The 24,986-nt window shown below is 66.9% G+C and overlaps 5 protein-coding genes across 7 annotated transcripts in view; 2 read left to right on the top strand and 3 right to left on the bottom strand.

Annotated features, from left to right (window-relative positions):
• TFAP4 (transcription factor AP-4) overlaps positions 1-441 on the bottom strand; it is an 11,053-nt gene extending 10,612 nt beyond the window's left edge. Inside the window, exon 1 of the mRNA XM_015642377.1 lies at positions 348-441. Coding sequence (XP_015497863.1) covers positions 348-441 — 94 coding nt within the window. The remainder of the gene's footprint in view (positions 1-347) is intronic.
• GLIS2 (GLIS family zinc finger 2) lies at positions 15-8,103 on the top strand. Its single transcript, XM_015642940.1, has 6 exons — positions 15-56; positions 3,830-4,208; positions 4,610-4,786; positions 5,229-5,362; positions 5,884-6,002; positions 6,110-8,103. The coding sequence occupies exons 2-6, from the start codon at positions 3,846-3,848 to the stop codon at positions 6,895-6,897; spliced, it is 1,581 nt and encodes a 526-aa protein (XP_015498426.1). The 5' UTR covers positions 15-56; positions 3,830-3,845; the 3' UTR covers positions 6,898-8,103.
• On the bottom strand, positions 8,053-10,699 carry PAM16 (presequence translocase associated motor 16). Its single transcript, XM_015642942.3, has 5 exons — positions 10,532-10,699; positions 9,958-10,042; positions 9,421-9,560; positions 8,958-9,023; positions 8,053-8,782 (listed from the first exon to the last, which is right to left on the bottom strand). Exons 1-5 carry the CDS (start codon positions 10,532-10,534, stop codon positions 8,696-8,698), a joined length of 381 nt encoding a protein of 126 aa, XP_015498428.1. The 5' UTR covers positions 10,535-10,699; the 3' UTR covers positions 8,053-8,695.
• A 456-nt stretch (positions 10,700-11,155) lies between these two features.
• CORO7 (coronin 7) overlaps positions 11,156-24,986 on the bottom strand; it is a 34,907-nt gene continuing 21,076 nt past the window's right edge. For all 3 annotated transcript variants that reach the window (XM_033517843.1, XM_015642938.2, XM_033517844.1), the window contains 19 exons: positions 15,279-15,333; positions 15,048-15,105; positions 14,814-14,959; positions 14,289-14,384; positions 14,060-14,212; positions 13,805-13,937; positions 13,552-13,727; positions 13,369-13,477; positions 13,182-13,268; positions 12,947-13,089; positions 12,773-12,877; positions 12,563-12,648; positions 12,346-12,487; positions 12,146-12,235; positions 11,952-12,068; positions 11,733-11,868; positions 11,537-11,628; positions 11,368-11,454; positions 11,156-11,287 (listed from right to left, as the gene is read on the bottom strand). In XM_033517843.1, coding sequence (XP_033373734.1) covers positions 11,282-11,287; positions 11,368-11,454; positions 11,537-11,628; positions 11,733-11,868; positions 11,952-12,068; positions 12,146-12,235; positions 12,346-12,487; positions 12,563-12,648; positions 12,773-12,877; positions 12,947-13,089; positions 13,182-13,268; positions 13,369-13,477; positions 13,552-13,727; positions 13,805-13,937; positions 14,060-14,212; positions 14,289-14,384; positions 14,814-14,959; positions 15,048-15,105; positions 15,279-15,333 — 2,017 coding nt within the window. In that variant the 3' untranslated portion in view covers positions 11,156-11,281. The remainder of the gene's footprint in view (positions 11,288-11,367; positions 11,455-11,536; positions 11,629-11,732; positions 11,869-11,951; positions 12,069-12,145; positions 12,236-12,345; positions 12,488-12,562; positions 12,649-12,772; positions 12,878-12,946; positions 13,090-13,181; positions 13,269-13,368; positions 13,478-13,551; positions 13,728-13,804; positions 13,938-14,059; positions 14,213-14,288; positions 14,385-14,813; positions 14,960-15,047; positions 15,106-15,278; positions 15,334-24,986) is intronic.
• VASN (vasorin) lies at positions 17,535-24,597 on the top strand. The gene is made up of 2 exons (XM_015642939.3): positions 17,535-17,601; positions 21,935-24,597. Exon 2 carries the CDS (start codon positions 21,945-21,947, stop codon positions 23,952-23,954), a length of 2,010 nt encoding a protein of 669 aa, XP_015498425.1. The 5' UTR covers positions 17,535-17,601; positions 21,935-21,944; the 3' UTR covers positions 23,955-24,597.

Here is a 24,986-nt window from a genome sequence, read left to right as displayed (position 1 = left end):
CCGCCGAGCCCCGCACCCCGCCCCGCTTCCCGCCCGGCGCTGAGCCCCCGCCGCAGGTACGATCGCGCTCCGGGCACCGCGGAGGGGAGGAGGACGATGAGGAGGATGCTGCCACCGCCGGGGGGAGGGGGGACCCTCCGGGGAGCCCCTTCCTCGCCGTTCTCGGGGGTGCGGGGGGTCCCTTGGCACCTGCAGCCCCCCCCGCCCAGGGAGCGGGTCGGGGGGGACGTGGCCCCGCCGCACCGCCGCGGGAGATGAGGAGAGGAGGCTTCCCCGCTGCCCGGTGGGTGCCAGGAGGGGGTGGCCGTCACCCGCCGTCCCCCCGCACCCCGGGCGGGTGTCCTGACCTTGGCCGTGGGGCGGGGGCTGCGGCGGGGACGTGCTGGGTGGCTGTGCCCGGTTGCGGTCACCTCCGGGGACACACCGTGGTGGTGTCCCCATGGTGCGAGAGGGGAGAAAGGTTGGCATTGGGTGGGGGGGTGCAGGGCGTCCCCATCCCTGTCCCACGCCGGCGGTGCCACCGCCCGGCAGCCGCCCGTCACCCCGGTCCCCTTCGCGGGGGGCTCCCGATCCCCATCGTGGGAAGTGACAGTCCCCACTATGGGGGGTGACAATCCCACGGCCTCGCGGGGCTAAGGCGTGGGGTGGCCAAGCCCAGGCTGTGGCGTTGCGGGCTGTTTTGGGGAATAGGACGGTGTGACCCCCTCCCTGAGGTGCCAGCAGCGGGGACCACGAATTGTCCCCGATGTCCCTCGGCACTGCTGCAGGCGCTCGTTCCCTGCCCAGCATGGAGAAACCCTGCAGCCAGTGGACACCTCCCCTTCCCCATGCCTTTGTCACCCTGCTGTCACCACCTCTCCCAGCCAGGGTCCCCATATGCCCCCATCCCCACGATGCTGCCGCACCCAGGGTGTTGATCCGAGGCTGCTGGGGACCACCCCGCTGCTGTCCCCGCCTGCTCCAGCTGTGTCCCCAGCCAGGGGTGGCGGGGGCCCTGGTGCTGGCGGCACTGCTGTGGGACTGCTCCCGGGGTGGCAGGGGAGTGGTGTCAGCCCTCTGCCAGGATCCCCACGGCTTCCACACACTCGGGAAGGGGGAACCACGGCACCGGCCTCAGCTCGGGGACCGCAGCCGTCCCGGGGACACCTTTGGCAGCTGCCATCAGCCCGGCTGTCGTGGGGTGACGGGTGCTGGAGGGCCACGGTGACAAGATGGAGCTTCCAGCAGGATGTGATCCACCCCCCCACACCCCCCCCCCAAACCCGTCAGGCACCGGTGGGCTCCCGTGAGGAGCGGCTGTGGCACTGCCAGCACCATCTGCAGTGGGACAAGCAGCGACGGCGGGTCCCACGGGCCCCCGTGTCCTGCCAGCAGCCGTGGGGACAATGACCCGCATCCTGCCAACCCACCCACGCTGCCCTGGCACGGGGGGCTCCGGGGACTGCCCCCCGTGGCGGCGGTGCCAGCCTGCCGCTGCCAATTGCCACGGCGGCGGAGACCCAGCCCTGCCTGCAGCGCTGGCACCGCTCCCACTCCCCGAACCCCGGGGTCACCATCCCCTGCCGATGGCACTGACATCCCTGACCGCCGCCATCCCCGAGCCTCTGCCCCGCGGTCCCTCTGTGCTATTCCTGGCGGGTTTGGGGCTGGAGGGGGGACACACGACACCCCGGCAATGCCAGCAGCCTGGAGACCTGGCACCCCGCCGGCTGCACCGGGGTCACCCCGGGTCCCCCAGCCGTGTCGGCGGCCAGGCAGCGTGGGGGGCCCATGGGACCCCAGCCTGGCCGGTGGAGACGGGGGGGCTCTCCCCGCGCCCGGGCTCCATCCCAGCGGCCCCCACCCGGACTGGGAAGCCCCTGGGCCCAGCCCTGCGACGGACTGGTTTGAACTGGTGTGGCGGGGGGGAAGCTGGGCTGGGGCCGGGCTGGCAGCGCCTGGTGCGGGCAGGAGAGGCCGTGGAGGGAGAGCAGGCAGGGGCAGGCAGGAGCGGGCAGGGGCCTCGCGCGGGGGCCGCAGGTGCTGGGGCGTCCGGCCAAGCCACCGCAGGGCTTGTCCCCGTCCCCATCCCGGCGGGGCCCCCGCGGCGCCCCGTTTCCCGAGGCCGCGTGGTTTGGCAGCCGCCTGCTCGCCCGCCCGCGGCCGCGCTGGGAGCCCTGGCGTCAGCGGCTGGAGAGGCCCCTTTCCCACCCGGCCCGCCCGGGGATGGCTGCGGTCCCCACCCAGCCCCGCCCGCACCGGGACCCCCCCAAACTCCCAGCCCTGAGGACGTGAGGACGCGACGGTCGCGGTGGGATCAGCAGGGACGCCTTGCTTGGCCCCACTGCGGGATCAGAGTCACGGCGGGGCTGCAGCGCCCTGTAAACCAGTCCCTGAGCTAGGGGTCCTGCTGTGACACCCCAGCTGTGGAGTCCTGCCCCTGTGGCTGTCTGTCCCCGAGCTGTGGGGTACGGGGGGGGTTGCTGGAGCCCGAGAACCATGGTGGGGCTCAGGATGGGGACATCCCACGGGCACATCCCGCAGTGGGGCGCAGGGTGAGGACCCCCAAGAGGGGAAGGGTCCCACTGTGGGCAGCCCCCACGGCCGGGAAAGCTCGGTGAGTGTCCCTGTCCCAGGAGATGGGACGCTGAGATGGGGCAGCCTCCACAGCGGTGGGAGGAGGTGGATGCTCGGGCGAGGACCCCCCCCACTGGAGAGGAGGGACCCGACTATGGGGCTGACCCTACGGCCACGAGAGGCTCAGGGCGATGAGACGCTGTGGGGCAGCTCCTCCCACCCTGAGAGCCCGGGACAGGAACCCCCCCTGGGGCCGGCCCCTCTGCCAGCACAGGGGTGCAGGCGGGGGGTCCCCGCCCCGCCGCCCGGGCCCCGTGCCCCCCGCGGCTCCTCCGCATTCCTCAGCGTCTGAGCCGGGCTGGACCCCCGCCAGCTCGGGGGGCCCCTCCGGCGGGGCAGGGCGGGGGACGGGCCCCCCGGGGCGGGGTGGGGATGGAGGGGGCCCCCCCGCTGCCACGTGTGCTGGGTGCGCCGTGCCCCCCGACACGGCCCCTCGGCCGCCCCCACCCTGCCCTGGGCGATGCGGGTGGCCGCGGGGGCACAGCCGGGGGACGGCATCGGCTCCGGCTCGGGCGCTCACTGCTGCACCGAGCTGCCCGTTCTCAGCTGCCCGCCAGATGTGCGGCGGCCGAGCCACGAGGGTGGCATTGTGTTGTGCCATTCCGTGCCATTCCTTGCCATTCCGTGCCATTCCGTGCGGCCGGCAGCCCCTGCTCGGCCCCGGCTGCAGCGGCGTTGGCCGGCGGGGAAGGGGCCCCGGCGGGGGAGGAAACTCTGCCGCCTCCGGGGCTGGGGCCAGCGGGCTCGGCCGCCCGGGTCACCGCCGGGCTGGTGGCCGCCACCGCCCTCCTCTGCCGCTGGGAAAGGCCTCGCTGGGGCAGGCCCGCGGGGATTGACGGATGGATGGAGGGATGGAAGGATGGGGGGCGGAATGGGGACACCACAGCTCCAGCGCCGCGGGTGCCCAGGGGATTTGGCAATCCCCGGCAAGGGTTGGGCACGGGCCAAGGGGCTGTGCCGACGACACGGAGAGGACACACTGGGGACACCGAAGGGCCGGGGTGGGGGGGAACCGGTGCCATGCCCTGCCCTTTGCCCGCTGCGGGAGGGGGCCGCGGCAGGGTGGCCGGAAGGGACGGCACGGTCTCCGTGCCAGCACCGCGTCCTCCGGCCCGGAGCAGAGCGGGCATTGCCATGAGGCCCGGCTGGGGCGATGCTCTGGGCGGCACTGCTGACCCCCAGCCCTGCGGTGACCCCTGGCTGTCCCCCGCAGAGCTCATCCCGGCACCATGCATTCCCTGGAGGAGCCCCTGGACCTCAAGCTGAGCATCTCCAAGCTGCGCGCTGCCCGTGAGAAGCGCGGCCCCTCCGGCCCCCGGCCCCGCGCTCCCCAGCGCCCGGACACCCCGCCGGCCGGGGATGGCCGAGGGGGCAGCCGGGGGGGTCGCCGGGCCGTGCCGGCCTCGCCGTCCCCCGGGCTCCTGGGACACTCCAGGCTGGTGGAGCCGCGGGATGGACGCTTCCCGGCCGCCGTGCCCGTGGTGGACCTCAGCCTCTCGCCCCGCTCCGGGGGGGAGTCTCCGGCTGGCAGTGCCTCGCTGTCCCCTGAACGCCAGGGCAGCGGGGACCTGCCCGGCCCCCTCACCCCACACGTAAGTGCGGCCTTGGGCCTCCCGAGGTGTCCCCAGCGGTGTGCCTGGGCAGCGTGCCCGGTGCTGCCGGTGTACACAGCCCGGGGTCAATGTCCTGCCCGGCCCCCCTGGCCCCCGAGCCCAGAGGCATCCCCGGGGTGGCTCCTGGGAGTTCTCTTTGGGGTGTCTCTGGGGGTCTCTGTGGGGTTTTGGGGTCTCTGAGGTGGGATGGCAGGTCCAGGGGGTTTCTGGGGACCGTGGGGGGATCTCAGGGAAAGGCTCTCTAAGGGGGTCTCTGGGGGGGTTCTGGGGTTCCTGGGGGGCTGGGAGGAATATTTGGAAGGGCTCAGGAGGGGTCTCTGGGGGTCTCCATCCAGCTTGGCCCTATCCCCCACCACTCCTCCATCCGCCCTCTGCTCCAGGATTTCCAGTCCCTGCGCTACATCGATGGCCTTCCCAGCTCCTTCCAGTTCTTCCTGCCGCTGGGGGCTGGGGGGGCCCTGCACCTGCCCCCCGCCGCCTTCCTGCCCCCCAGCAAGGAGAAACGGCTCCCCCCTGAGCTGCCCCTGCCCAAGCAGCTCGTCTGCCGCTGGTCCAAGGTCAGCAGGGAGGGCTGGGGGCCGTGGGGGTTTATAGTGGGGGTGTGTGGGAGCTTTGAGGGGATGGAGGTGGTGATGAGAGGCTGGGACACTACAGTGATGAAGGGCACACGGGGGGAATTTTAGGGCTGGGGAGAGAACATGAGGCTGGAAGGCCATGGCCCAGATCTCTGGGATTGTGGGCAAGTTTTGGGGCTGGGAGGCCAAGCAGGAACAGTAGGGCTGGAAAGGTGGTGATGGGGAGGTGGGTGCTGTGCAGAGATGCCCTCAGGCAAAGGTCCATTTCCATTTCCCCAAATGCTGGTGCTGCTGCACACGGGGTGTGGGTGGGAGCTGGGATGGGATGGGATGGGATGGGGCACAGGTGCTGGCCATGACGGGGGTCTGGCCTCCCTGGTGCCCACCCTGCTGGGCTCCCTCACCACCAGCCTCCTGCCCACAGTGCAACCAGTTCTTCGACCTCCTGCAAGACCTGGTGGACCACGTCAATGATTTCCACGTCAAACCCGAGAAGGACGCGGGGTACTGCTGCCACTGGGAGGGCTGTGCCCGCCATGGCAGGGGCTTCAATGCCAGGTGGGCACGGGGGGCTCCAGGGGATCTCTGGGGTCTCTGGGGGGCTGCTGTGGGAAGGCAGGAGCCCAGCACTGGGGATGTCCAAAGGAAGCCTCCGTCTGTCCCTCCCTCCCTCTTGTGCAAGGTGCAAGGTCCTGGAGGGGGCTGGATGACTGTGCTGGCCTGGATGTCCCTGTTCTCCCACCCCACACCTGAGGCATGAGGACAAGGACTTGCCCTGGGAGTCAGGGCTGACCCCTTCCCTAACATTCCCTCCCTGATGCTTCCATGGGCAGATGGTGATAGGACAAGGGTGAATAGTTTTAAATTAAAAGGAGAGATTAGATGGGATACTGGGAGGAAATTGTTCCCTGTGAGGGTGGGGAGGCTTGGAAGCTGTGGCTGCCCCTGGAAGTGTCCAAGGCCAGGATGGACAGTGGAAGGTGTCCCTGCCTGTGGCAGGGGATTTGAAATGATGAGAGCTTCAAGGTCTTCCCAACCCAACCCATTCCATGATTCTGCGATCGCCCCAATCCCGGCAGGTACAAGATGCTGATCCACATCCGGACGCACACCAACGAGAAGCCGCATCGCTGCCCCACCTGCAACAAGAGCTTCTCCCGCCTGGAGAACCTGAAAATCCACAACCGCTCGCACACAGGTCAGGACAGCCCCCACACCGCCCTCACCGGGGGAGCGGGGGGCTCGGGGGGACCCAGGGACACGGCAGGGCTGGTGCCCCCCGGCAGACCCGCTGCTGTCCCACAGGTGAGAAGCCCTACATCTGCCCCTACGAAGGCTGCAACAAGCGATACTCCAACTCCAGCGACCGCTTCAAGCACACCCGCACCCACTACGTGGAGAAGCCCTACTCCTGCAAGATGCCGGGCTGCCACAAGCGCTACACCGACCCCAGCTCCCTCCGCAAGCACATCAAAGCCCACGGGCATTTTGTGTCCCCCGAGCACCCGGAGATGCTCAAGGTCCACCCGCCTCCCAAAACGCCCCTGGGCTCGGCGGAGGTGCCCTACGTTAACGGGGCGCAGCTCGTCATCCCCAACCCCGCCGCCCTCTTCGCTCCGCCGGGGCTGCCGGCGCTGCCCATCCCTTTGGCACCGGCACCGCTCGACCTCAGCGCCCTGGGCTGCGGGGCTGCGGGCGCCCTGCCCGCCCTGCCCGGCCCCGTCCTGCCCCTCAACGGCGGCCCCTTGAACTTGGCCAAGAGCCCGCTGCTGCCCTCGCCCTTCGCGGCGGGGCTGGGGCTGCCCGTCATGTCGCTGCTGGCCGGCGGGGCCAAGGCCGAGGGGGAGAAGGGCAGCGGGGCCGAGGGGCGGCCGCCCAAGGCGGGCAAGGGGCTGGAGAGCCGGAAGGAGAGGGGAGAACGGACGGAGCCGGGGCGGCCGCGGGTGCCCCCCGAGAGCCTGGCACTGCTGCCGGGGGCCGTGCTCGACCTCTCGGCCGGTGTCAGCTCGGGGGGCAGCCCCGAGGCGCTGCCCCCCGGCTGGGTGCTCATCCCCCCCGGCTCCCTGCTGCTCAAACCCGCCGCTGTCAACTGAGGGGCCCGACGATGCCCGGGGTCAGCCGCCGGCCCCGTGGGCAGATCCCGCTCCCTGGGGCCGGGGGGGTGGGGCATGGCCCCCTCCTCCCCCCGCAGCCCCGGCGGGGCCTCGCTCGTGCTTTTACCCGTCACGAAAGAAGAACGGACTCTTCTGAGAAAAGCAATAATCCCTCGGCGGCCGGAGCCGGCTGCGACCCCGTGCTGGGGGCAGGTGGGGCACAGGGGGGTCCCCCTGCTCCTGCCCCCCACCCCCGGCCCTCGGCAGCCGGATACGCCGCTATTTATTTCTCGACCAGCCCCCTGCTCCGACAGGGTCCCGCTTGGGCTCTCCTGCTTCCGCTGACTCGGCGTCTCCCTGCCCCAGGCCTCGGTGCTGCTGTGGGGGGCTGCAGCCCCCGGGCTCCTGCCGCACGGACAGCGGGGCGACAGCCGGGGGACCACACAGCCCCGAGCTGTGCCCGGCCGTGCCATCCCACCCCGCACGGCCGCGGGCATCGCCGCAGCCACGGCACCCCCCGTGCCGGGCCCAGCTGGCTGGGCACCCCCGGCCCGGCACCCGCCCGTGTCCTCCCCCTGTCCCCAGCCCGGCCCTCCCGTGACAAGGCACACGGCCGCGTGTGCTGCTCGCCGGGGCACAGCCCCCCTTTAGCTACGTTCATACCTAACCACGCACCGCGAGTGCATGCGGGCACGGCCGGCACCGGCTGCCGGGCTCCCTCCTCGGGCTGCGGCGCTGGGATGCTCCCGGCTGAGCCCCCCGGCCGTGGGGCAGCTCGGAGCCTCCCCCGGGGGTCACACACGTCCCGCTCGCTCCGAGCCATGGGGGGCTCCGCAGTCCCGCCCTGCCGTGCTGCAGGAGCCCCGCAGGGAGCCGGTCTCCCTGCCCTCACCGGCGGCCGCCCGGCGCTGCCCTAGCCCAGCATGGCTGCGGGCCCTCGACCAGGCCGCCCCGGCCGGTGAAACGTCTCCTCGCTCCTCGTCGGTTTGTTGTTGCACATTCCAGGACATCAGTATTTTAACGGTCTCGAAGTGCCTTTCTATCGTAGTTTCTGGGTTGTTTTTATTTTCCTCCTGTTGGGCTCCATCGCTGTTAGCGTAGCGTGTAAGGACTGCACAAGTACGAGATAAGCTAACGACTGTAACACTATATTCGTCCAGGGGAGAGGAAGTTTATTAAGAAAACAATAAAGTGAAGTTGAAGTAAGTTCCTGTTTCAGTCCATGGTCGTGGTGGCAATAGCAAGGAGCCCATGCTGGGGACAGAGGGGTGCAGGAGGGGACGGGTGTGACCCTGGGGGCACGGCTGGCCCTGCCTGACCTCCAGCCGTGTCCCCACGCTCCTGCTCAGGTGGCCTTGGCACAGTGAAACCCTGCCAGCATCTGTGGGGTGAGCTGCAGGTGGGGACAGCCACAGGGTGTCCCCTCACCCCGACCCACACTGGGAGAAGGTAATGGCACAGCACACCCAGGGTATGGAGCCAGAGGTAGCACTGCAAGAGCATCCAACCTTCCCACCAAAAATAGCTCCTGCAGCCTCCCCCAGTGCCATTTGAGCCCTGGCAGCCTTAAAGCCCTGGGGACACCCCTTCTTCCCCAACTGCATCCTGATCCTCCTCCTCCTCTTCCTCCTCCCCTGGGCAAACGCAGCCCCTCACAGGGGCCGATCCCTCCAGGGCAGCGCTGGGCAGGCAGGTCCCCGCTCCCTCCCCGGGTGTGGAGCAGCCAGGCCAGGTGCTGGAGGACATGGTGTTTATTGGCTACCTATAAGTTAAGGGTGAGGGGCACGGGGGGCAGGAGTCACGTCTCGGCTTTCCGCCCCTTCTCCTTGTCGCCCTTGGCCTGGATGCGCAGCTCCTCGTCCAGCCGCTCCTTGGCTCTCACCACCTGTGGGACACGGGGAGACACCGAGGGATGGGGTGACACCGAGGGATGGGGTACCCCCTCCCCTCCCTGCCTCATCCATGGGTATATCCAGGCTCATTTGGGACTTTGCCTGTCCCAGAACGCAGGCAGGGGAAGGGGAAGGTGCTGCTCCCACTCTGCTCCTCCCAGTGCTCACCTTGGACTGCAGGTAGAAGGAGCCTCCCACTGATTTGTCGTTCACCTTGAACAAGTGGTCGTAGTTCTGACGAGAGAAGCTCTGGGTCAGAGTCCCCTCCACCCTTGCCATTCCCACTCCCAAACCCTGGCAGCCTCCCACTCCCCAGAGCACTGCTGAAGAGTGATCCTGGGGACACAGCTGGCTCTGCCTGACACCCCTTCCGAGTCCCCATGTTTCCAGCTGGGCACCTCCAGAGGTCCCACACCCCTTCCCTGAGCAGCCCTGCTGGGCAGAGGCAGAGACCAGGCCTGGAGTGCTGCTCCAGCTGGGGCAGGGAATTCTCAAACCATCATTAACTGGGCCCAAGACAGCACAGTTAATGATAACAGGGGACCAGTTGCCAGCCCCAAGCTTAGCAGCGCCCTTGGAGAGGCCAGGCCCTGCCAGCACCATCCCTCCCTGGTTCCAAAGAAGCCTCTACCTTCTGGATCTCCTCAGGGTTGAGGTTGGACACGTTGAGGATCTGTTGAGCCTCCTGGAGGCTGATACCGATGATCCTGGAGGCAGCAGCGGACTGGGGCCTCTCAGCGCGTCCTCGTGCATCGGCTGCGGCCTGGCTCGCTGGGGACACCAGGGCCTGAGTCCCCCACGCTGCCCACGCCACCCCAACCCTCAGGCAGCAAAGCCAGAGCACTCCCAGGTGCTCAGACCCCGGTGTCCCCATCCAGCCACCCCTGGGGCCATCTGGACACTGTCCCAATGCCAGGGAGGCAGCAGAGACCAGGCAGGCACCATTTGCTACAGGCAAGACAGGGCTGGGGCTGCCACATCCCAGGGATTATCCCACTCTGCCCTTTGGGACACTGGGATCTCTGTGAGCCTGGCAGCAGTGCCAGGGCCAGGACAGAGCCCTGTGACAACCTGGCAGAGTCCCCTGCAGGCATGGCCCAGGGATGGGGAGCACAGGGAAGGGTGGGGATGTGGAGCAGGGCACACAGAGCAGCATCCCAGCTCCTACCTGCAAACTCCTGGCGCAGCGCCCGCATGAAGGCCCGTCCCACCACCTGGGCCCCCACCAGAATGATCTGTGCCAGGTACTTGGCCTGTGGGGACACCCTGCTGTCACCACGGCCCCTTTGCCCTGTCACCTCCCCATGGGCCCTGCAGGACCCTGGCTCTGTCACCTCTGCTCTGACTCCGCGTGACTCCTGTCCCTGTCCCCCCTTCTCTGGCCCTGTCCCCCCACCCAGGCCCTTTCCCGGACCCCGTCCCCTCCCCAGGCCCTCTCCCCCCTCCCCTGCCTCTGTCCCCTCTCCGCTGGTCCTGTGACCCCTTCCCCTGTCCCTGCTCCCCTTCCACTGGCCCTGTCTTCCCTCCTCTGTCCCTGTCACCCCTCTCCGTGACTTCTTCCCCCTTCCGTGATCCTGTGACCCTTTCCTCCGCCCTTGTCCCCTCTCCTCTGGCCCTGACCCTCCCAGAACCAGCTGCTTCGCACATTCCCGAGCGCGCTGCCCCTCCCCGGGCCCTGTCCAGCCCCAGCTCAGCTCCCCCGTGCCGATGTCCCCCCGCCCCGTCCCCCCGTCCCCTCTCACCATGTCCCCGCCGCCGCTTCCGCCCCGGCGGTCACGTGGCCGCGGGTGAGGGTCACGGCGGACACCGAGCCGGCGGCGGCGCGGGCGGAGCGTCCCCGCTGCAGCCACAGCTCCCCCTGGCGGTCTCCCCGCGCGGGAGGCCCATCGGCGGCTGGGGCGTGACTTCCCCCAACCCGGTCCCCGCGTCCCCCCGGTCGCTGTGCCCCTCCATCCCCGGTCCCTGTGTTATCCCCGCGCCGGTGCCGGTTTCCCCCCGGTCCCTGTGCCACCCCAGTACCCATCCTGTTCCCCCACGGTGCTGGTCGCCGTGTCCCCCCGGTCCCCGCGTCCCCCCCTGCCGCGGTCCCTGGGTCCCTCTCGGTCCCCGCGTTCTCCCGAATTTCCGTATCCCCCGGTATCGGTCCCTGTGTCCAGCCAGGGCCGCTCCTTGTGTACCACCCCGCCCCGGTCTTCATGTCCCCCTCGGTTACCATGTCCCCCCTGTGTCACTACTGTCAGTCTCTGTGTCACCCCGATCCCCGTAACCCTCCTGGAGCCAGTCCCTGTGTTTCCCCGGTCCACGTTCCCCTTGTTCCCTGTGTCTCCCCGTGTCCCCCCCGGTGTCAGGATCAGGGCAGGACACGGTGCTGGTGCAGCGGCTTTAATAGCGGGTCCTGCCCGCGGCGGGCCCTGCGCCTCCTCCACCTCTTCCTCCTCCTCCTCGTCCTCCTGTCGGGGGTCCCGGCTGCTCCTGGGGGTGCCGGGTCCAGCCTAGTCCTGCGGGAGACCGGGGGGTGAGGGGCACGGCGGGGCCGGGGGCGACCCACCCGGGGGTCGTGTGTCCCCTCCGCACTCACCCACTCGTCCTCGTCCACACCCTCGAAGGAGTCCTGGGGCAGCGGGTCATCCCTGTTCCCCAGCCGGGCCACCATGGCACTGAGGAGCTGTGGGGAGAGGCCGGGCAGAGCCGTGGGGCTCGGGGCATCACCCTCGGCCCTGCCGCACGGCGCTCATCCCGGAACCCACCTCCTCCTTCTTCTGTTCATCAGTCTTCTCCTCCAGGTACACGGACGCAGGGACGAACTTCCGAGCCGGAGCCTCTTTTGGGGCCTCACTCACTGTGGGAGCGGTGTCACCATGGGGCGGGAGGGCTTTACCCCATTGACTAAACCCCCCCAGCCATCCCCGGGGCCGAGGCTCCTCGCCCAGCCCCTGCACCCACCTGGCACCATGTCTGCGGGGCGCAGGCTGGCACGGCGCTGCTGCCCGTCCTGCCCGTCCAGCCAGGCACCTGCACCCAGGGCCGGCTCCCACCACACGCGGGTCGGCGGGTAGAGATCGTCCTGGAAATACTCCTTCTGCGGGGACAAGGGGAGCTCAGGGGCCTGCTCTGCCTCCTGTTCCCCTCCCAAAACGCAGCCAGGCCCCCACCACAACCTACCTTGACACGTGGCACGTGGAAAGCCACGGGTTCCAGGGTGCTCTGCCCCAGGCGCAGCGCCCGGGCGAACTCCACCTCCCGCACCTCGCACGCCGTTTTGGGCAGGAAGACAAAGCCCTGGTGGGGTGGGGGTGTGAGTGGGGTCTAGCAGCGCAGGTAGGGGGTCAGGGACAGGCAGCACAACCCCCCTTCACCTTGTGGGGTTCATTGGAGGTGAAGCTGTTGCACTCGAGGAAATAGGGGGGCTCAGGGGTCACTTCGTAGAGGAAGACTCTTGTGTCACCCTGGGCATGGAACGAGATGGAGGCTGTCAGGGGACATGGAAGGGGACACTCCACACCGTGGGGTGCTGTAGGCAGGCAGCCCCACAGTTTATTGGAAGGCAAGCCCTCACCTTGCCGGTGAGGAAGATGACGCTGGTGTCCTCATCGTAAAAGGGCAGGAGGGTGGAAGGGGCCACGTCCAGACCAAGGACAGACAAGGGTCCTTCAGGCAGGGCCTGTGCCCGGTACAGGAGGATTCTCCTCTCGCTGCGGCTGTGGGGAGGTGACAGTGAGAGCAAGCACAGTGTCCTCAGGGACCCCTGCCCCGGTATGTGTCCCCCTCTTTACCTGTCAAAGCCAGACACCAGGAGGTAGTCACCACCACAAACCCAAACCAGGCGTGCTCCACGTCCCCCCTCAGGACCTGGGCCCTCCTGCATGGGGTGAAGGTCACCCTGCCTACTCTGAGAGAGCTGGGGGTGCACTCATGTGCCCACAGGGGGGGTTTCCTGCCCACACCCCCAGCTCTCCAGCCCACTCCGAGTGCTGGGATTGTACCTGTTGAGGCTGAGAGCTGCGCCGTGGCTCGTAGAGCCGTATCCGTCCGTCTTTGCTCACTGTTGCCAGCTTCTTCCCGTCTGGGCTCCAAGCCATGCTGAAAATCTGGAGACAGATATTGTGCAAATGTCCCAAAGTTGCCTCTCAGGTGTCCCTACATTCATCATCCCATACCTGATCCGTGTGTCCCCGCAGGCACAAGACTTCCTGCCCGGCGCTCAGCTCCCAGATCCGCACGGTCATGTCGTAGGAGGAGGAAACCAGGAGATCAGATGCCACGGGGTGGAAGCGGATGGAGTAAATCTTTTCCGTGTGACCTGGTGAAGTTCAGTGGTGTGTGGTTGTCCCCAGCTCCGGGTGCCACTGGGCTGGTTTGTCCCCAGTGTGGGGTGCTCGATGGTCCCCTCACCTTGGAGAACAGCTTCAGGCTCCTGCAGGGTCTCCCGCAGCCCTCCCTCGGGGATCCGCCACAGCCGGATCCTGGCGTCCTCGCCCGCTGCGCCCCAGAAGGGATGGGCAGTGGTTAATGGGGTGATCTGGCATGCCTGGAGCTGGGAGACTCTGGGCAGGCCCCGGCAGGGCCGGCACACACGTACCGACAGCGAGGCGCCGCGGGTCGAAGGGGTCCCAGGTGAGGTCGGCCACGGCTGAGCCATTCTGGATGGTGGGCACGGCCACGTCAGGGAGACGGCCGGGCTTGGAGAGCTGTGGGAGAGAGCCGGGGGTCACCAGCACGGCCCACGTGGCACCGTGCCGGCCCCCACAGCTCTCCAGGGTACCTCGAGCACGGCGATCTGGCCGCCGGCGGAGAGCAGGGGCAGGGCGACGTGCTGCTGGTTGGCGCAGAAGCCGTCGCACTCGCCCGGCGTGGTGAGGCTGAGCCCCCGCAGGTTGGTCAGGTGGTGGTCCCGGTGCAGCACCCGGCCCTGCGCGTGCCGGAAGCGGGAGCTGGGCCCTGGAGTGGGTGAGAGGTGGGTGAGAGCCCTGAATTCCCCCAGTGGGGTCCCCGAGCCTGCCCCACTGCCTGCTCACCCAAAATGCTCTGCAGGGACTTCTGGCTGGGGCTGCTGGCGAAGCCGCTGGAGGGGCCGGTGCTGGCTGAGAGCGAGGTGGCCGCGCTGCTTGGTGAGGCCAGTGAGGATGGTGAGGAGTAGCCACTGGCTTCCTACGGGAGAGAGAGCCAGTGGGCAGGGGATGCTGGCACCCGAGCCTTGTCTTGTGGGATGAGGGCAGCAGGGACCCTGCCCCTTTAGCATTCAATGCACTTTTCCAGTGCCCCATGCTCACACTCTGGTCGGTGTCGGTGTGGCCAGTGTCGGCATTGGTGTGGCCAGTGGTGGCTTCAGTGTGGCCAGTGTTGGTGGGGCCAGTGGCAGCAATGATGGGGGATGTGAAGGTCTCCGTGGGTCTCCGTGCAGGGTGCAGGCTCACCCTTCCCACCTGCATCAAGCACAACGGTGGGCATGGGGCAGTGGCAATGCCAGCAGCAAGGACACCTCCCCTGGATGACACTGACCTGCTGGCTGTCCCCTGCCCACCAGCCTTGGGCGTCGGTGGCTGGCCGTGTCCCCGTGCAGTCAGGGAACAGATCCTCATGGAACTCCTGGACAGACTGTGGGAAAGGGGATGGGGCGAGATGGGTATTCCCAAAATACCACAGCCTCTGTCCTACAGCAGCTGGGTCACCCCTGGACACCCCCAGTTACTTCCAGCACCCTGACCCCACACTGACACAGCACCATTTCAGCTGCTTGAAGTGCTCAGCACCCACTGCACAACAGCACCCAGCAGGTGGCACCCAGCTGTCAGCATCCACTCTCCAGCACCCCAATCCTGCACACAGCGCCTGGCTTCCCAAATCCAGCACCCAGACTCTTCAACGCACCATCAACATCCAGGTCTGACCTCCATTCCTCTCCCCAGGCTGGGGACTGGGGTCTCACTGCAGCCAGGTCCTTTTTGTCACGCAGTGCTGGTGAGGTGTCACCCACGAGATGACACCAGGCACTGTGAGACAGTGCTGACCACAGGGCCCCCTTACCTTGCGTGGCACCAGGTAGCTGATGGGGACCAGGGTGGTGTCAGTGAGCTGCAGGACACGGAGCACCTCGCAGGCCATGACATCCAGGGCCAGGCGTGGCATGGCTGCCAGGCCCCGTGTGCTGCCCTCCGTCCGGCACTGGGTGACTGCAGGACAGGCAGGGTGGCTGTGGGGTACCACCAGGCAGTGGTGAGCCCCCTGGGGGAAGATATGGGTGGGATGGGACCTGCTTACCCTGGGTGAGTGCTGGCTGCGTGGGGGCCACCTCAAAGCAGTACAGGAGGTTTTCTCCCTGGAAGAGAGGTGGTGTGGTCAGGGAATGAGCAGGGCTGTAGGAAGCATCCCACTGCACCCACATGCACCCTCCTGTACTCCACTGGTGCACCTCTATGCACCAAGCTGCACCTCACTATACCCCCTGTATCCTCCAGTGCCTCCCTCCACGCCCCAACCATGGGACCTCACCTTCCCTGCCAGCACCAGCAGCCCCGTGTCGGCATCGTACAGCGGGATGGTCACCCTGAAAGGGAAGGGGGGTGCTGAGCCAGAGACCCCCATGGGCACAGCACCCCCACGGATGTGGGGCTGGATCCTGTTTCCCCACTAGTGCACACCCCAAACCCCATCCTGGGGGAGTGTGGGGCAGGACAAGGCGGTGCTGTGATGGGAGGGCAGCACCATGCTGGGGGAGCTGGGCTGGTCCCCAAGTGACAACCCTCACTGTCCCAGCCTGGCCTGACAGGTTGGCAGCAGGATGTCACTGCCACCTGCTTCCAGCCCCGGCTGCACTTCTCTGAAGCCGTGCCCAGCCCTGGGGCATCCCGCTGCCTGCCCTGCTCCCTGTGCCCGGCCATGGCACCCAGCCTCGCTTGGGGAAGCCGCTGGCACCCGCAGGGTTGCCCCGAGGCCGGCTGGGCCGGCTTGGCCAGTTCGGGGCGGGCGCGTGGCACACCCCGGCTCACCCCCAGCCTCCCCCGGCACCTGTGGAGCCACCCAGCCCCGGGAGTGCCCTGCAGCCCGGCTGTGCCAGCTGGAGCGTGTCCCTGCTCCCTGTCCTGCACCCTGTTCCAGGCCGCAGGCAGGGCTCTCCGTGGCTTGGGGGGACCATGGCTGGGGGTGCTTGTGACAGAGGCTGCGGTGGCCAGGACTTGCTCCATGGGCAGAGGGGACCGTGACTGGGAGGACACTCGGTGGCAGGAGGGAATTACACATGGAATACTCAGTGGCCTGAGGGGACAGTGGTGACAGGAGCACAGAGCCACCTCTGTGCTTTCCCTCTGCAGGGGTGGAGGAGAGAGCACCGCAGGCAGAGACCAAAGGGACAATCTGTTACTTTTGGTTGACATTTCCGTGGCTGTGCCAAGGGGAGGGAGCTGCTCCACGCCATCCCATGCCACGAAGGATAAGCTGCCAGTGGTATGGCATGGTCCTGCCCCAGGACTGTTGGCACAACCTAGGCAAACACTGCCAGGATGGCAGGCACTGGGGTCCCCTGCCCTGCTGCCACCACAGTCACCACCACCACCACCAACCCTGAGTGCCTGGTTGTCCCAGCCCAACCCATGCCATCCTCACCATGAACAGGAAGCATTTCTCTGGTGTCACAGGGGCATGGGACAGCCCTTCAAGGGACACCCACCTCCCCCCCGTCCCCTAGCACATGGTGGCAGGAGCTCTGTGGACACCAGGGGCTTGGGGGGACTGGGATTCCAGGGCACTGGGGCTCATCAGTGCCAGAATCCCTGGTTACCCTGGACACGCTGGATATGGGGGTCCCTGGGGGTGCCAAGGACACCCAACCCAGCCTTTGTTGTTACCAGGGTTGCCAGGGGTCCCATGGGTGCTGGGGATATGAAGGAGATACCTATATCTGGATCTACCCCTATACCTGTGTGTATACACACATGGGGTGCTGGGGTCCCAGGGACCCCGGTCCCAGGGATGCTGAAGGTCTGGAAGGGAAGGTCTGGGAGCTTCCAAAGGTCCTGTGGGTCCTGGGGATCCTTGTGACCCTGGAGGTCCAGAACTCCTGGAGGTCTCATGGAGACCCTGGAGATCCTGGGTAGCCCTGGGGTCCCATGGAGTACCCAAGGGCTCCCAGAGGTCCCTGTGACTCTGGAAACTCCTGAAATCTCAAAATCCCTGTGACTATGGGAGGTCCTGGGGTTGCGGCATCTGGAGGTCCCTGTGGAGCCTTCTGGGATCCTTGTGACTCTGAGGTCCCAGAGGTCCTGGAGGTGCTGGGGGCCGCTGTGACTCCGAGGTCCTGAGTGCCCCGATGGTCCCTGCGACTCTGAGATCCCAGATGTCCTGGGTATCCCAGGGGTCCCTGTGAGTCAGAGATCCTCGCTATCCCGAGCGTCCCTGTGATTCTAAGGTCCCAGAGGTCCTGGGGGTCCAGGGGGTCCCTGTGACTCAGAGGTCCTGAATGTCCCGGGGCTACTTGTGGCTCCGGGGTCCTGACGGCCCCTGTGACTCCAGGGTCCCAGAGGTGCTGGATGTCCCCGCGGTGCCCGTGGCTCGGGGGGTCCCGGGGGTCCCCGCGGTGTCGCCCCCGACGGGCCCCAGGTGAGCGGGGGCGGAGCCTCCATGGCGGCCGTGCCCCGCCCCTCCCCGTCCTTGCTCTCAGCCAATGGGAGCCCGGCAGGAGGGAAAGCCCCGCCCCCGAGGTTTAAATGCCGCCCCCCGCGCCCGGCGCCGCCAGAGAAGGGAGCGCTGTGCCGGCCGCCACTTCGCTGCCGCCATGGACTGACCGCCCGCCCCGCACGGCCCCGCACCGCCCGCCACGGTGAGTCCCGCGGCCGCCGCACCGCCCGACCCTCCGCACGGCCACCGGGGCTCGTGGGGCGGCACCCACGGGCGGGAGGGGGCTCTGCCGGGCATCCGCAGGCTCAGGGGGCGGTGGGGCCTGGGGGGCCCTGGTGTGCCTGGGCCGGGCCGTGGGACACCCGGTATGGCCTGGGCATTCAGGGTGACTGGGTGTCAGCGGGACCTCGGCGTGCCCTGCTCCCTCCGAGACCTCAGCTGTGCCAGGGGCACCCGGCTGGCCCCTGCCTCGGCTCATGGCCGGCCTCGGTTGGGCTGGGACAGGGGTTCACAGAGGGCTCTCGCTTCCCTGTCCCTGCCTGTGCCTGTTTTGCCATGGGATGCGCTGGGGTCTGGCCCTGGGATCCTGGCCTGGTTCTGTGTCCATCACGGGTAAGGGGATGTGTTTGGGGCTGACACGGAGCATGGCTCCATCATGGCCTGGTGGCAGTGAAAGTGCTCTGCCAGCAGAAGGGCTCCAGACCCACACAGGACCAGCATGCTCTTGAGCCCATCCCATGCTCGCTGTCCCGGCAGATGTGGCGGCTGGGCTCTCCTGCTGGGGTCAGGCAGAGGTGGGAGCTGCTGGCAGCAGTGTCCACCACCACCACCCCCCTCCTCAGTGAGGGCTTGGCTGGGGTGGGGTCTGGCTGCCCTCGTTTGCTTGTCTTCAGGGATCGGAGTCTTGGGTCACTGACCCGCTGTGGGGCCAGGCGGGTCCCCAGGTGGCTCTGAGAAGGGTTGGCACAGAGGCACGGGTGCCAGCGGGGATGCCCACCGCTTCTTCTGCCACCAGCTCCCTGCGCGGCTTCATTGTCACCTGGCTTGTGTTCGGATGAAGTGCCGGCGCCTGTCACCCTCCTCGGGTGTGACTTTGGGCCACCACGGGGTAAATGTCCCTTTCCACGCCTGGCTCCCTCAAAGGCTGGCAACTACCACAGGAGCCAACTCATCCCAGCAGAGATGCTCTAGTTGTGAGACTATTCTTCCCAGTCGTGTCCCCCCGTACACCTCTTGCCACCGTGCCTCACGCCGACAGGTCTCATCCTGCTGGGACTGGGGCGGCCGGACTGCCCTGACCCAGCTGCCCACACGGCGCTGGGCAGTGCCGCCGTCAGGGATGACACTAATTACTGTTTTCCCCCGCACCACGCTGAGGCCAGCCGGCCTCGCAGGGTGGCCCTGATGCAAGCGCTGCCTGCCCGGCTGGCTCTGCCGGCACGAGGAAGCGCTCGGGGACAGCCGCGGCCGCCCCATCACTCCAGAGGAATCTGCCCGTGCCGCCCGGGCCACGCGTGGCACCATCGCCGGCCTCCTCCCACCCTCCGCCGGCGTTCCGGCTCCTCCCGAGGCGGTTTGGCTGCCGGCAAAGCCGCTCTGCTGGTTTTTCTCCTTGCCGGCACCTGAGATGGGGAGCGCGGCCGGGTCAAAGGGGCAGGAGCGGGATGGAGGGGCTGGCGAGTGCTCCGGGGAATGCAATAACCAGGCCTGCATTCCTGCGGGGCTGCTGCGGAAACTTTAATTAAATAGGGAGGGGAGCGGGAGGAGGTGGGAGCTGCGGCGGCGCAGGGTGGGTTGAAGGGGAGGAGGATTAAGGGTTTAATCCTGCACATCCCCCCGGGTGGCTCGCGGGAGGGGGCACGTGCTGACATCGGCTTGTTTTGGGGGGTGTTAGGCAGGGGAGCAGCATCTGCATCCCGCCTGGCAGGGGCACTGTGTCTCTCTGTCACCGCACACTGCAGGGCCCCCGTCCTTCCTGCTCTGGTGCCACCGGCCGAGGTGGCAGCCCACTGGCCAGCAACAACGCTGGCTTTGTTTGTGTGAGCTTGCCGGTGCGGGAAGGAACATCCCGGCTGTGCCTGCTTCCCTGAGGTTCCCCAAGCAGAGGGGAAAGGCAGGGACTCTCCAGCTCCTCCAGCCTGTCCGGCACAGGTGTCACCCTGCAGCGCGGGGACGGCATCGGCCTCGTCCTTTAAAAACGGGAAGTGGATGCGAAGCGGGGCATCCCCTGGCGAGTCCCAGCCCGGGGGGCTGCAGGCAGGGAAGGGGGGGACACGGCACTCCCACCCCATCAGGCTGGCAGGGAAAGGCTGGGCTGGGACTGGGGGAATCTGAGCCCAGATCCTCCCCGCAGCCGGAAAATATGAATAATTCGGCAAATATCTGCGGTGCAGGCGCGGGGGAGCCCAGCCAAGGCAGCAGCAGGCTGCTGGCAGGGCGGCCGCAACACCTCCAGCAGAAACGGGGCCCCCTCTCCGCCCTTGGGGAACCCTGCCAGGACCTGGGGGAGGCTGTTTCCCTAGCCCCGTTTTTGGGGGTGTCCTGGGCAGGGTTAACTCCTCTCTGCCTTGAAGCGGCATCGTGCCGGGGAGGCGGGGCGCGGCCGGGATGCTGGCGTGTGCCGGCGGAGCGGGCGATGCCGAGGGGCGGTGGCGGAGGCTGCGGGGCCGTGCCAGCCTGCCCGGCGCTCGTGGCCAGGCGCGGATCCGCGGCCGTGGCCGGGCTGGCCGAACCTGCCCGGAGCGGGGAGCCTGGCAGGCGGGGAGGAAATGCCAGCGTAATTAAAGGGACGAGAGAGACTTGGAGTCAGCAGCTGGTTGCAGCACGGGACACGTCAGCGAAACCCGACCCTGGCATTGCAAAACCAGCCCCGGCCTCGCCAGCATCCCTCAGGCCTGGCCCCGCTCCGGCACTGCCCACCCGGGCGGGCTGGCACGGCTGTGGCACTCCCAGCACCCTGCACCCAGGGCTCTCCCACCAGCCAGCTTGCTCTGGATGCTGGAGCCACCTCGAGGGGTGCCGAGTCTGCCCCCAGACCCGAACAGCACTTCCACAGGGTCTCCGTGTTGTGTCTCTATCTTTGCTGGCACTCTGATTGTGATGTGGGGTGCAGGGACTGAGCTGGGGGTGCTGGGATGCAGTGATGGTGACCCCTGGGTGACAGTGACCTCTTAGATGTGGCACAGCTCCTCCCCGGTTTCAGGGGCTGACAGCACAGGTCACATCAGGGCAGGGCCGGTCAGGCCAAGTGACTCAGGCAGTTGTGGTGACCCTGCCCAGCCGTGGGCTCACCCCACCCTTGGGGGGGGGCCACTCGGGAGGAGGCAAGGACAGAGCTGGCTGTGGTGTTAACCCTGTCCGACACTCCAGCAGGGGGACAAGAGGACACAGCACGGGTCCAGACCCTCCTGGTGCAGGATGTGGTGTCCCTGTGGTGTCCCTGCACTGCTGACGGGGCCGGGGCAGGTGGCACGTGCTGCTGTGTGACCTGCAGCCCCCCACACACGGCGGGGGCCCCTTGTGAGCCACAGTGGGGGCGTTTGCCTGGATCTCCGACAGCTCTGAGCAGGGAGGAGGGGGCAACAGATGGGGCTGGGGAAGGGTTTGCCTCTTCCTTTCCCAGGGATCCCCCTCTGCCACCTCCCCCTGACCCTGAGATAAAATGGCAGGAGATTGTGAGTCTCTGGCCCAGCCTAGTATCATTAAAGGGGCTGAAAGATGTGGCTGAGAAAGGAGCCCTTTGGAACACAGACAGCGGCTGTGACATTGGCCAGGGCATCTGTGGGGAGCTGGGGTTGGGCTGGTTACAGCCTTGTTCACCCCAGAGCCTCCTCCCTCCATCCCTGCTGACCCAGTCCTCAAGGGATGGGGACACAGCCCTGGTGCTGTGCTGAGTCCCTGGACTGAAACAGGGAGGGGAACAGCAAGGTGACCTGTGGGGACAGGGGCTAGCTGGGGGTGAGTGTGAACCCTTAGACTCTGTGGGGACACAAATGGCTCCTCCAGCCCCACACTCTGTGGCCAGGCCACCTCTGGGTGTCCCTGTGCCCAAGAGGGACTGCTGCTGCTGGTGATCCGGGCAGGACCAGCCCCTGAGGTGCAGCTGCTGCAACGGCAACACAAGCAAAGGGTTAAGCTGAGCTCTACGCAGGGGAGGCCAGCCAGGCTCCCACCCCTTCCCGGTGCTCTGATTCTCCACATCCCCTGTGTTTGATTTGCACCCTGCTGAGCAGCTGGGGAGGTTGGGGCCCTTGTGAGTACTGGGAAAGGTCTTGGTGCCCCACTGAAAACAGCCCCAATACCAGTGGGACACGTCTCAGGGTAGAGCCTGGGGTGTGCCAAGGTACCACAACCCCAAATCCTGTGAGTCTGGGGAGGGGGAAGCATGGAGCTGGGGTGGGCAGCCCCTGTGCTGCTTCACTCTCACCAGCCCTGGAGGCAGAGCGTGGTTCAGAGGTGCCCCATAGCCCTGCCAGCCCTGGGTACCCCCCAGCAGGGCCCATCCCCTAACCCTGGCTGCACTTGTCTCTCCACAGAGCTGACACCATGAACCAGCTGATCCTTTGCACACTGCTGCTCTTGGCCCGTGTGGAGCTGGCCAGGGCATGTCCTGCAGGCTGCCAGTGCCATGACCCCAAGACCATCCTGTGTCCGGCCAGGCGGGGCCAGACGGTGCCCCGGGGGCTGCCCCCCAGCACCCTCTCCCTCTACGTCTTTGAGAACGGCATCACTACGCTCAGTGAGGACAGCTTTGCAGGGCTGCCTGCCCTCCAGCTCCTGGACCTCTCACAAAACAAAATCACCAGCATCGAGAGAAACATCTTCCAACCCCTGACGGAGCTCGTCAACTTGGACCTGTCCTTCAACCAGCTGCAGGAGATCACCAATGAGACCTTCCACGGGCTGCGGCTGCTGGAACGGCTCTACCTGCAGAGGAACAGGATCCAGCACATCCACGCTGCTGCCTTTGACACGTTGGAGAATCTGCTGGAGCTAAAGCTGCAGAACAACCAGCTCAGGGCTGTACCTCCCCTCGACCTGCCCAACCTCCTGCTGCTGGACATCAGCTGGAACAAGATCCCCACCATTGCACCAGGGGCTTTCCATGCCGTCAGCATTGAGTCCCTGAAGATTGCAGGGCTGGGCCTGACGAGCTTAAACGAGGAGCTCTTCCAGGTCCAGAACAACCTCCACGAGCTGGATGTCTCTGACAACCTGCTGGAGCGCGTCCCGGCGGTGCTGCGGCGGCTGGGCAGCCTCACCAGGCTCAGCCTGGCCGGCAACGCCCGCATCTCCCAGCTGCCGGCTGAGGACTTCCAGAGCCTCCACAACCTCCAGGAGCTGGACATCAGCAACCTCAACATCAACACCATCCCTCGGGATTTCTCCGGCTTCTTCCCCAGGCTGCGGGCCATGACGGCTGCCGGCAACCCCTTCAACTGTATCTGCCAGATGAGCTGGCTGGTGCAGTGGGTGAATGCCAGCGGTGTGGTCCTGCGGCGCCCTGAGGAGACGCGCTGCCACTTCCCCCCAAAAAATTCCGGCAAGCTCCTCCACCACCTGCAATACACTGACTTTGGCTGCCCCACCACCACCCCCACGCCCACCACGCCTCGCACCACCACGCTGCCACCGCCTGCGCCGCTGCCCAGCACCCACCGCCCGCCACCACCCCCCAGCACCGCTGCACCCACCCTGAGGCCCAGAGACCCCCAGGGCAGCTCCACACTGGTGCCCTTCAGCGGCGCCCCGGCCCCCACCAGCCCCCCAGCACCCATCTGTCCCCCCCGCACGTGTCTGAACGGCGGCACCTGCCAGCTGGGTGCCCAGAACCTCCTGGAGTGCCTGTGCCCCGCGGGCTTTGCTGGCGTGTACTGCGAGGTGGAGGCGAGGGGAACGACGCCAGCCCCGGGCACACCAGCCCTGCCACCTGCACAGAGGGTCAGCATCGCCCAGGTGGGCAGCACCTCCCTCAAAGTGGACCTGCAGAACTACGTCCAGTCCAAGGCGCAGCTGAAGGGCATCCGCCTGAGCTACCGGAACCTGTCGGGGCCAGACAAGCGGCCGGTGATGCTGCGCTTGCCGGCCTCGCTCTCCGAGTACACGGTGCGGGCGCTGAAACCCAACTGCACCTACCGTGTGTGCATCGGGGCGCTGGGGGAGCTCCCCAAGGAGGAGCACTGCGCCGAGGCACAGACCCTGCCCCTCAGCCTGCAGCAGCACTCCCCTGTCAGCCAGAGCCAGGACCCCAACCTCGCCCTGATCCTCGTCCCTGCGCTGGCTGCCATGCTGCTGCTGCTGCTGCTGGTCACCGCCGCCATGTACTACTGCCGGCACCGCCGGGCCAAGGCACACGCCGGCGCTGGGGTAGACACTGGCCCACTGGAGCTGGAAGGGGTGAAAGCCTGCCTGGAAAACGGGGATTTGAGCAGCCACGGCTGCAAGGTGCCAGAGGCAGCGATGCTTTCTGGCGGCTCTGAGTGCGAGGTGCCACTCATGCAGTCGCACTACCCCAGCAACAACAACACCCCGGGGCTCAAACCCTCCTACTTCTGAACCCACAGGGCTTCCAGAGCCTTGGACACAGGAGGGGTGAGCTCCAGTGGCAGCACCTGGCCATGTCCCTCTGGGATATGGATTGCCAAGGAGCTGACTGAACTGAGGCAGAAATCCCCCAAACCTACAACGTGCAATTTCCGAGAGGCTGCCACACTTCGGGAGGAGACACGAATTTTACTGCCCTGTGCCTTGATTTCTGTGACTCTAACTAGAATGTGGGTAGCAGAAGAGAAGGGGGGGTTAATTTGGGGGTTGGGGGGCTTTTTTTAGCTCCTGCTAAAGAGAAAGCTGCTGTGATTTGGCTGAGGGGCGCCCACGTGCTGGTAACAAGGGTCCTTCAGCGGAGCACGGCCCATGACTCGACTCCCTGGAAGCTGATGTGAGCAATACGGCCTGGCCGAGGTGCTGGGACCCTCGGGACCCCCCCGGGCCAAAGGAAGTGCCGAGCAGGCAAACCGGGAATTGAAGCTTTAAGAACTCAGAGAGAATATTTATACACCGTTATTTCCCATTTCTTCTGGGAAAACTTTTTTTTTTAGTACAGGTTTGTGTACATCTCTTTTGTAAGGCAGACCAGAAGGGTGTCTTTTTGTAAAAAAAAAAAACCAAAACAAAATAATTAAAATAACAACAACGAAAAGTTCTGTGCAGCCCTGAGTACCTCGGCAGGCGCTGCCCGTCCCAGGCAGGGGTGTGGGCAGCGCGGCGTGTCCCCTGCAGAGGAGCGGGAAGGTCAGCCGTGTCCTCCCGTTGTTGTTGGCGAGCACCGGGATGAGTCAGGGCGAGGGAGGGGGGACTTTTCCCGACTCTGGGCGTTTTTACCCCCAGGGCGCTGCCCCCCACCTCGGGCGCTGAGGATGTGTTCCCAAAACAGAGGCCACGGGGTTCAAATCAGCCCCTGCCCTGCGCATCATCCAGCCTTACTTCATCCTCCCCGCCTGCCAGATGGCTCCGGGGCCAGCTGCGGGACAAACAGCCCAGCCCAACCTCCTGACGTCACCCGCGGCGGCACCGGGACCCCCAAATCGC

Source organism: Parus major, chromosome 14, assembly GCF_001522545.3.
Source record: "Parus major isolate Abel chromosome 14, Parus_major1.1, whole genome shotgun sequence".
NCBI classification, from domain to species: Eukaryota; Metazoa; Chordata; class Aves; order Passeriformes; family Paridae; genus Parus; species Parus major.
The sequence above is the reverse complement of the archived record's forward strand: the minus strand, read 5'-3'. Positions and strand labels throughout refer to the sequence as shown.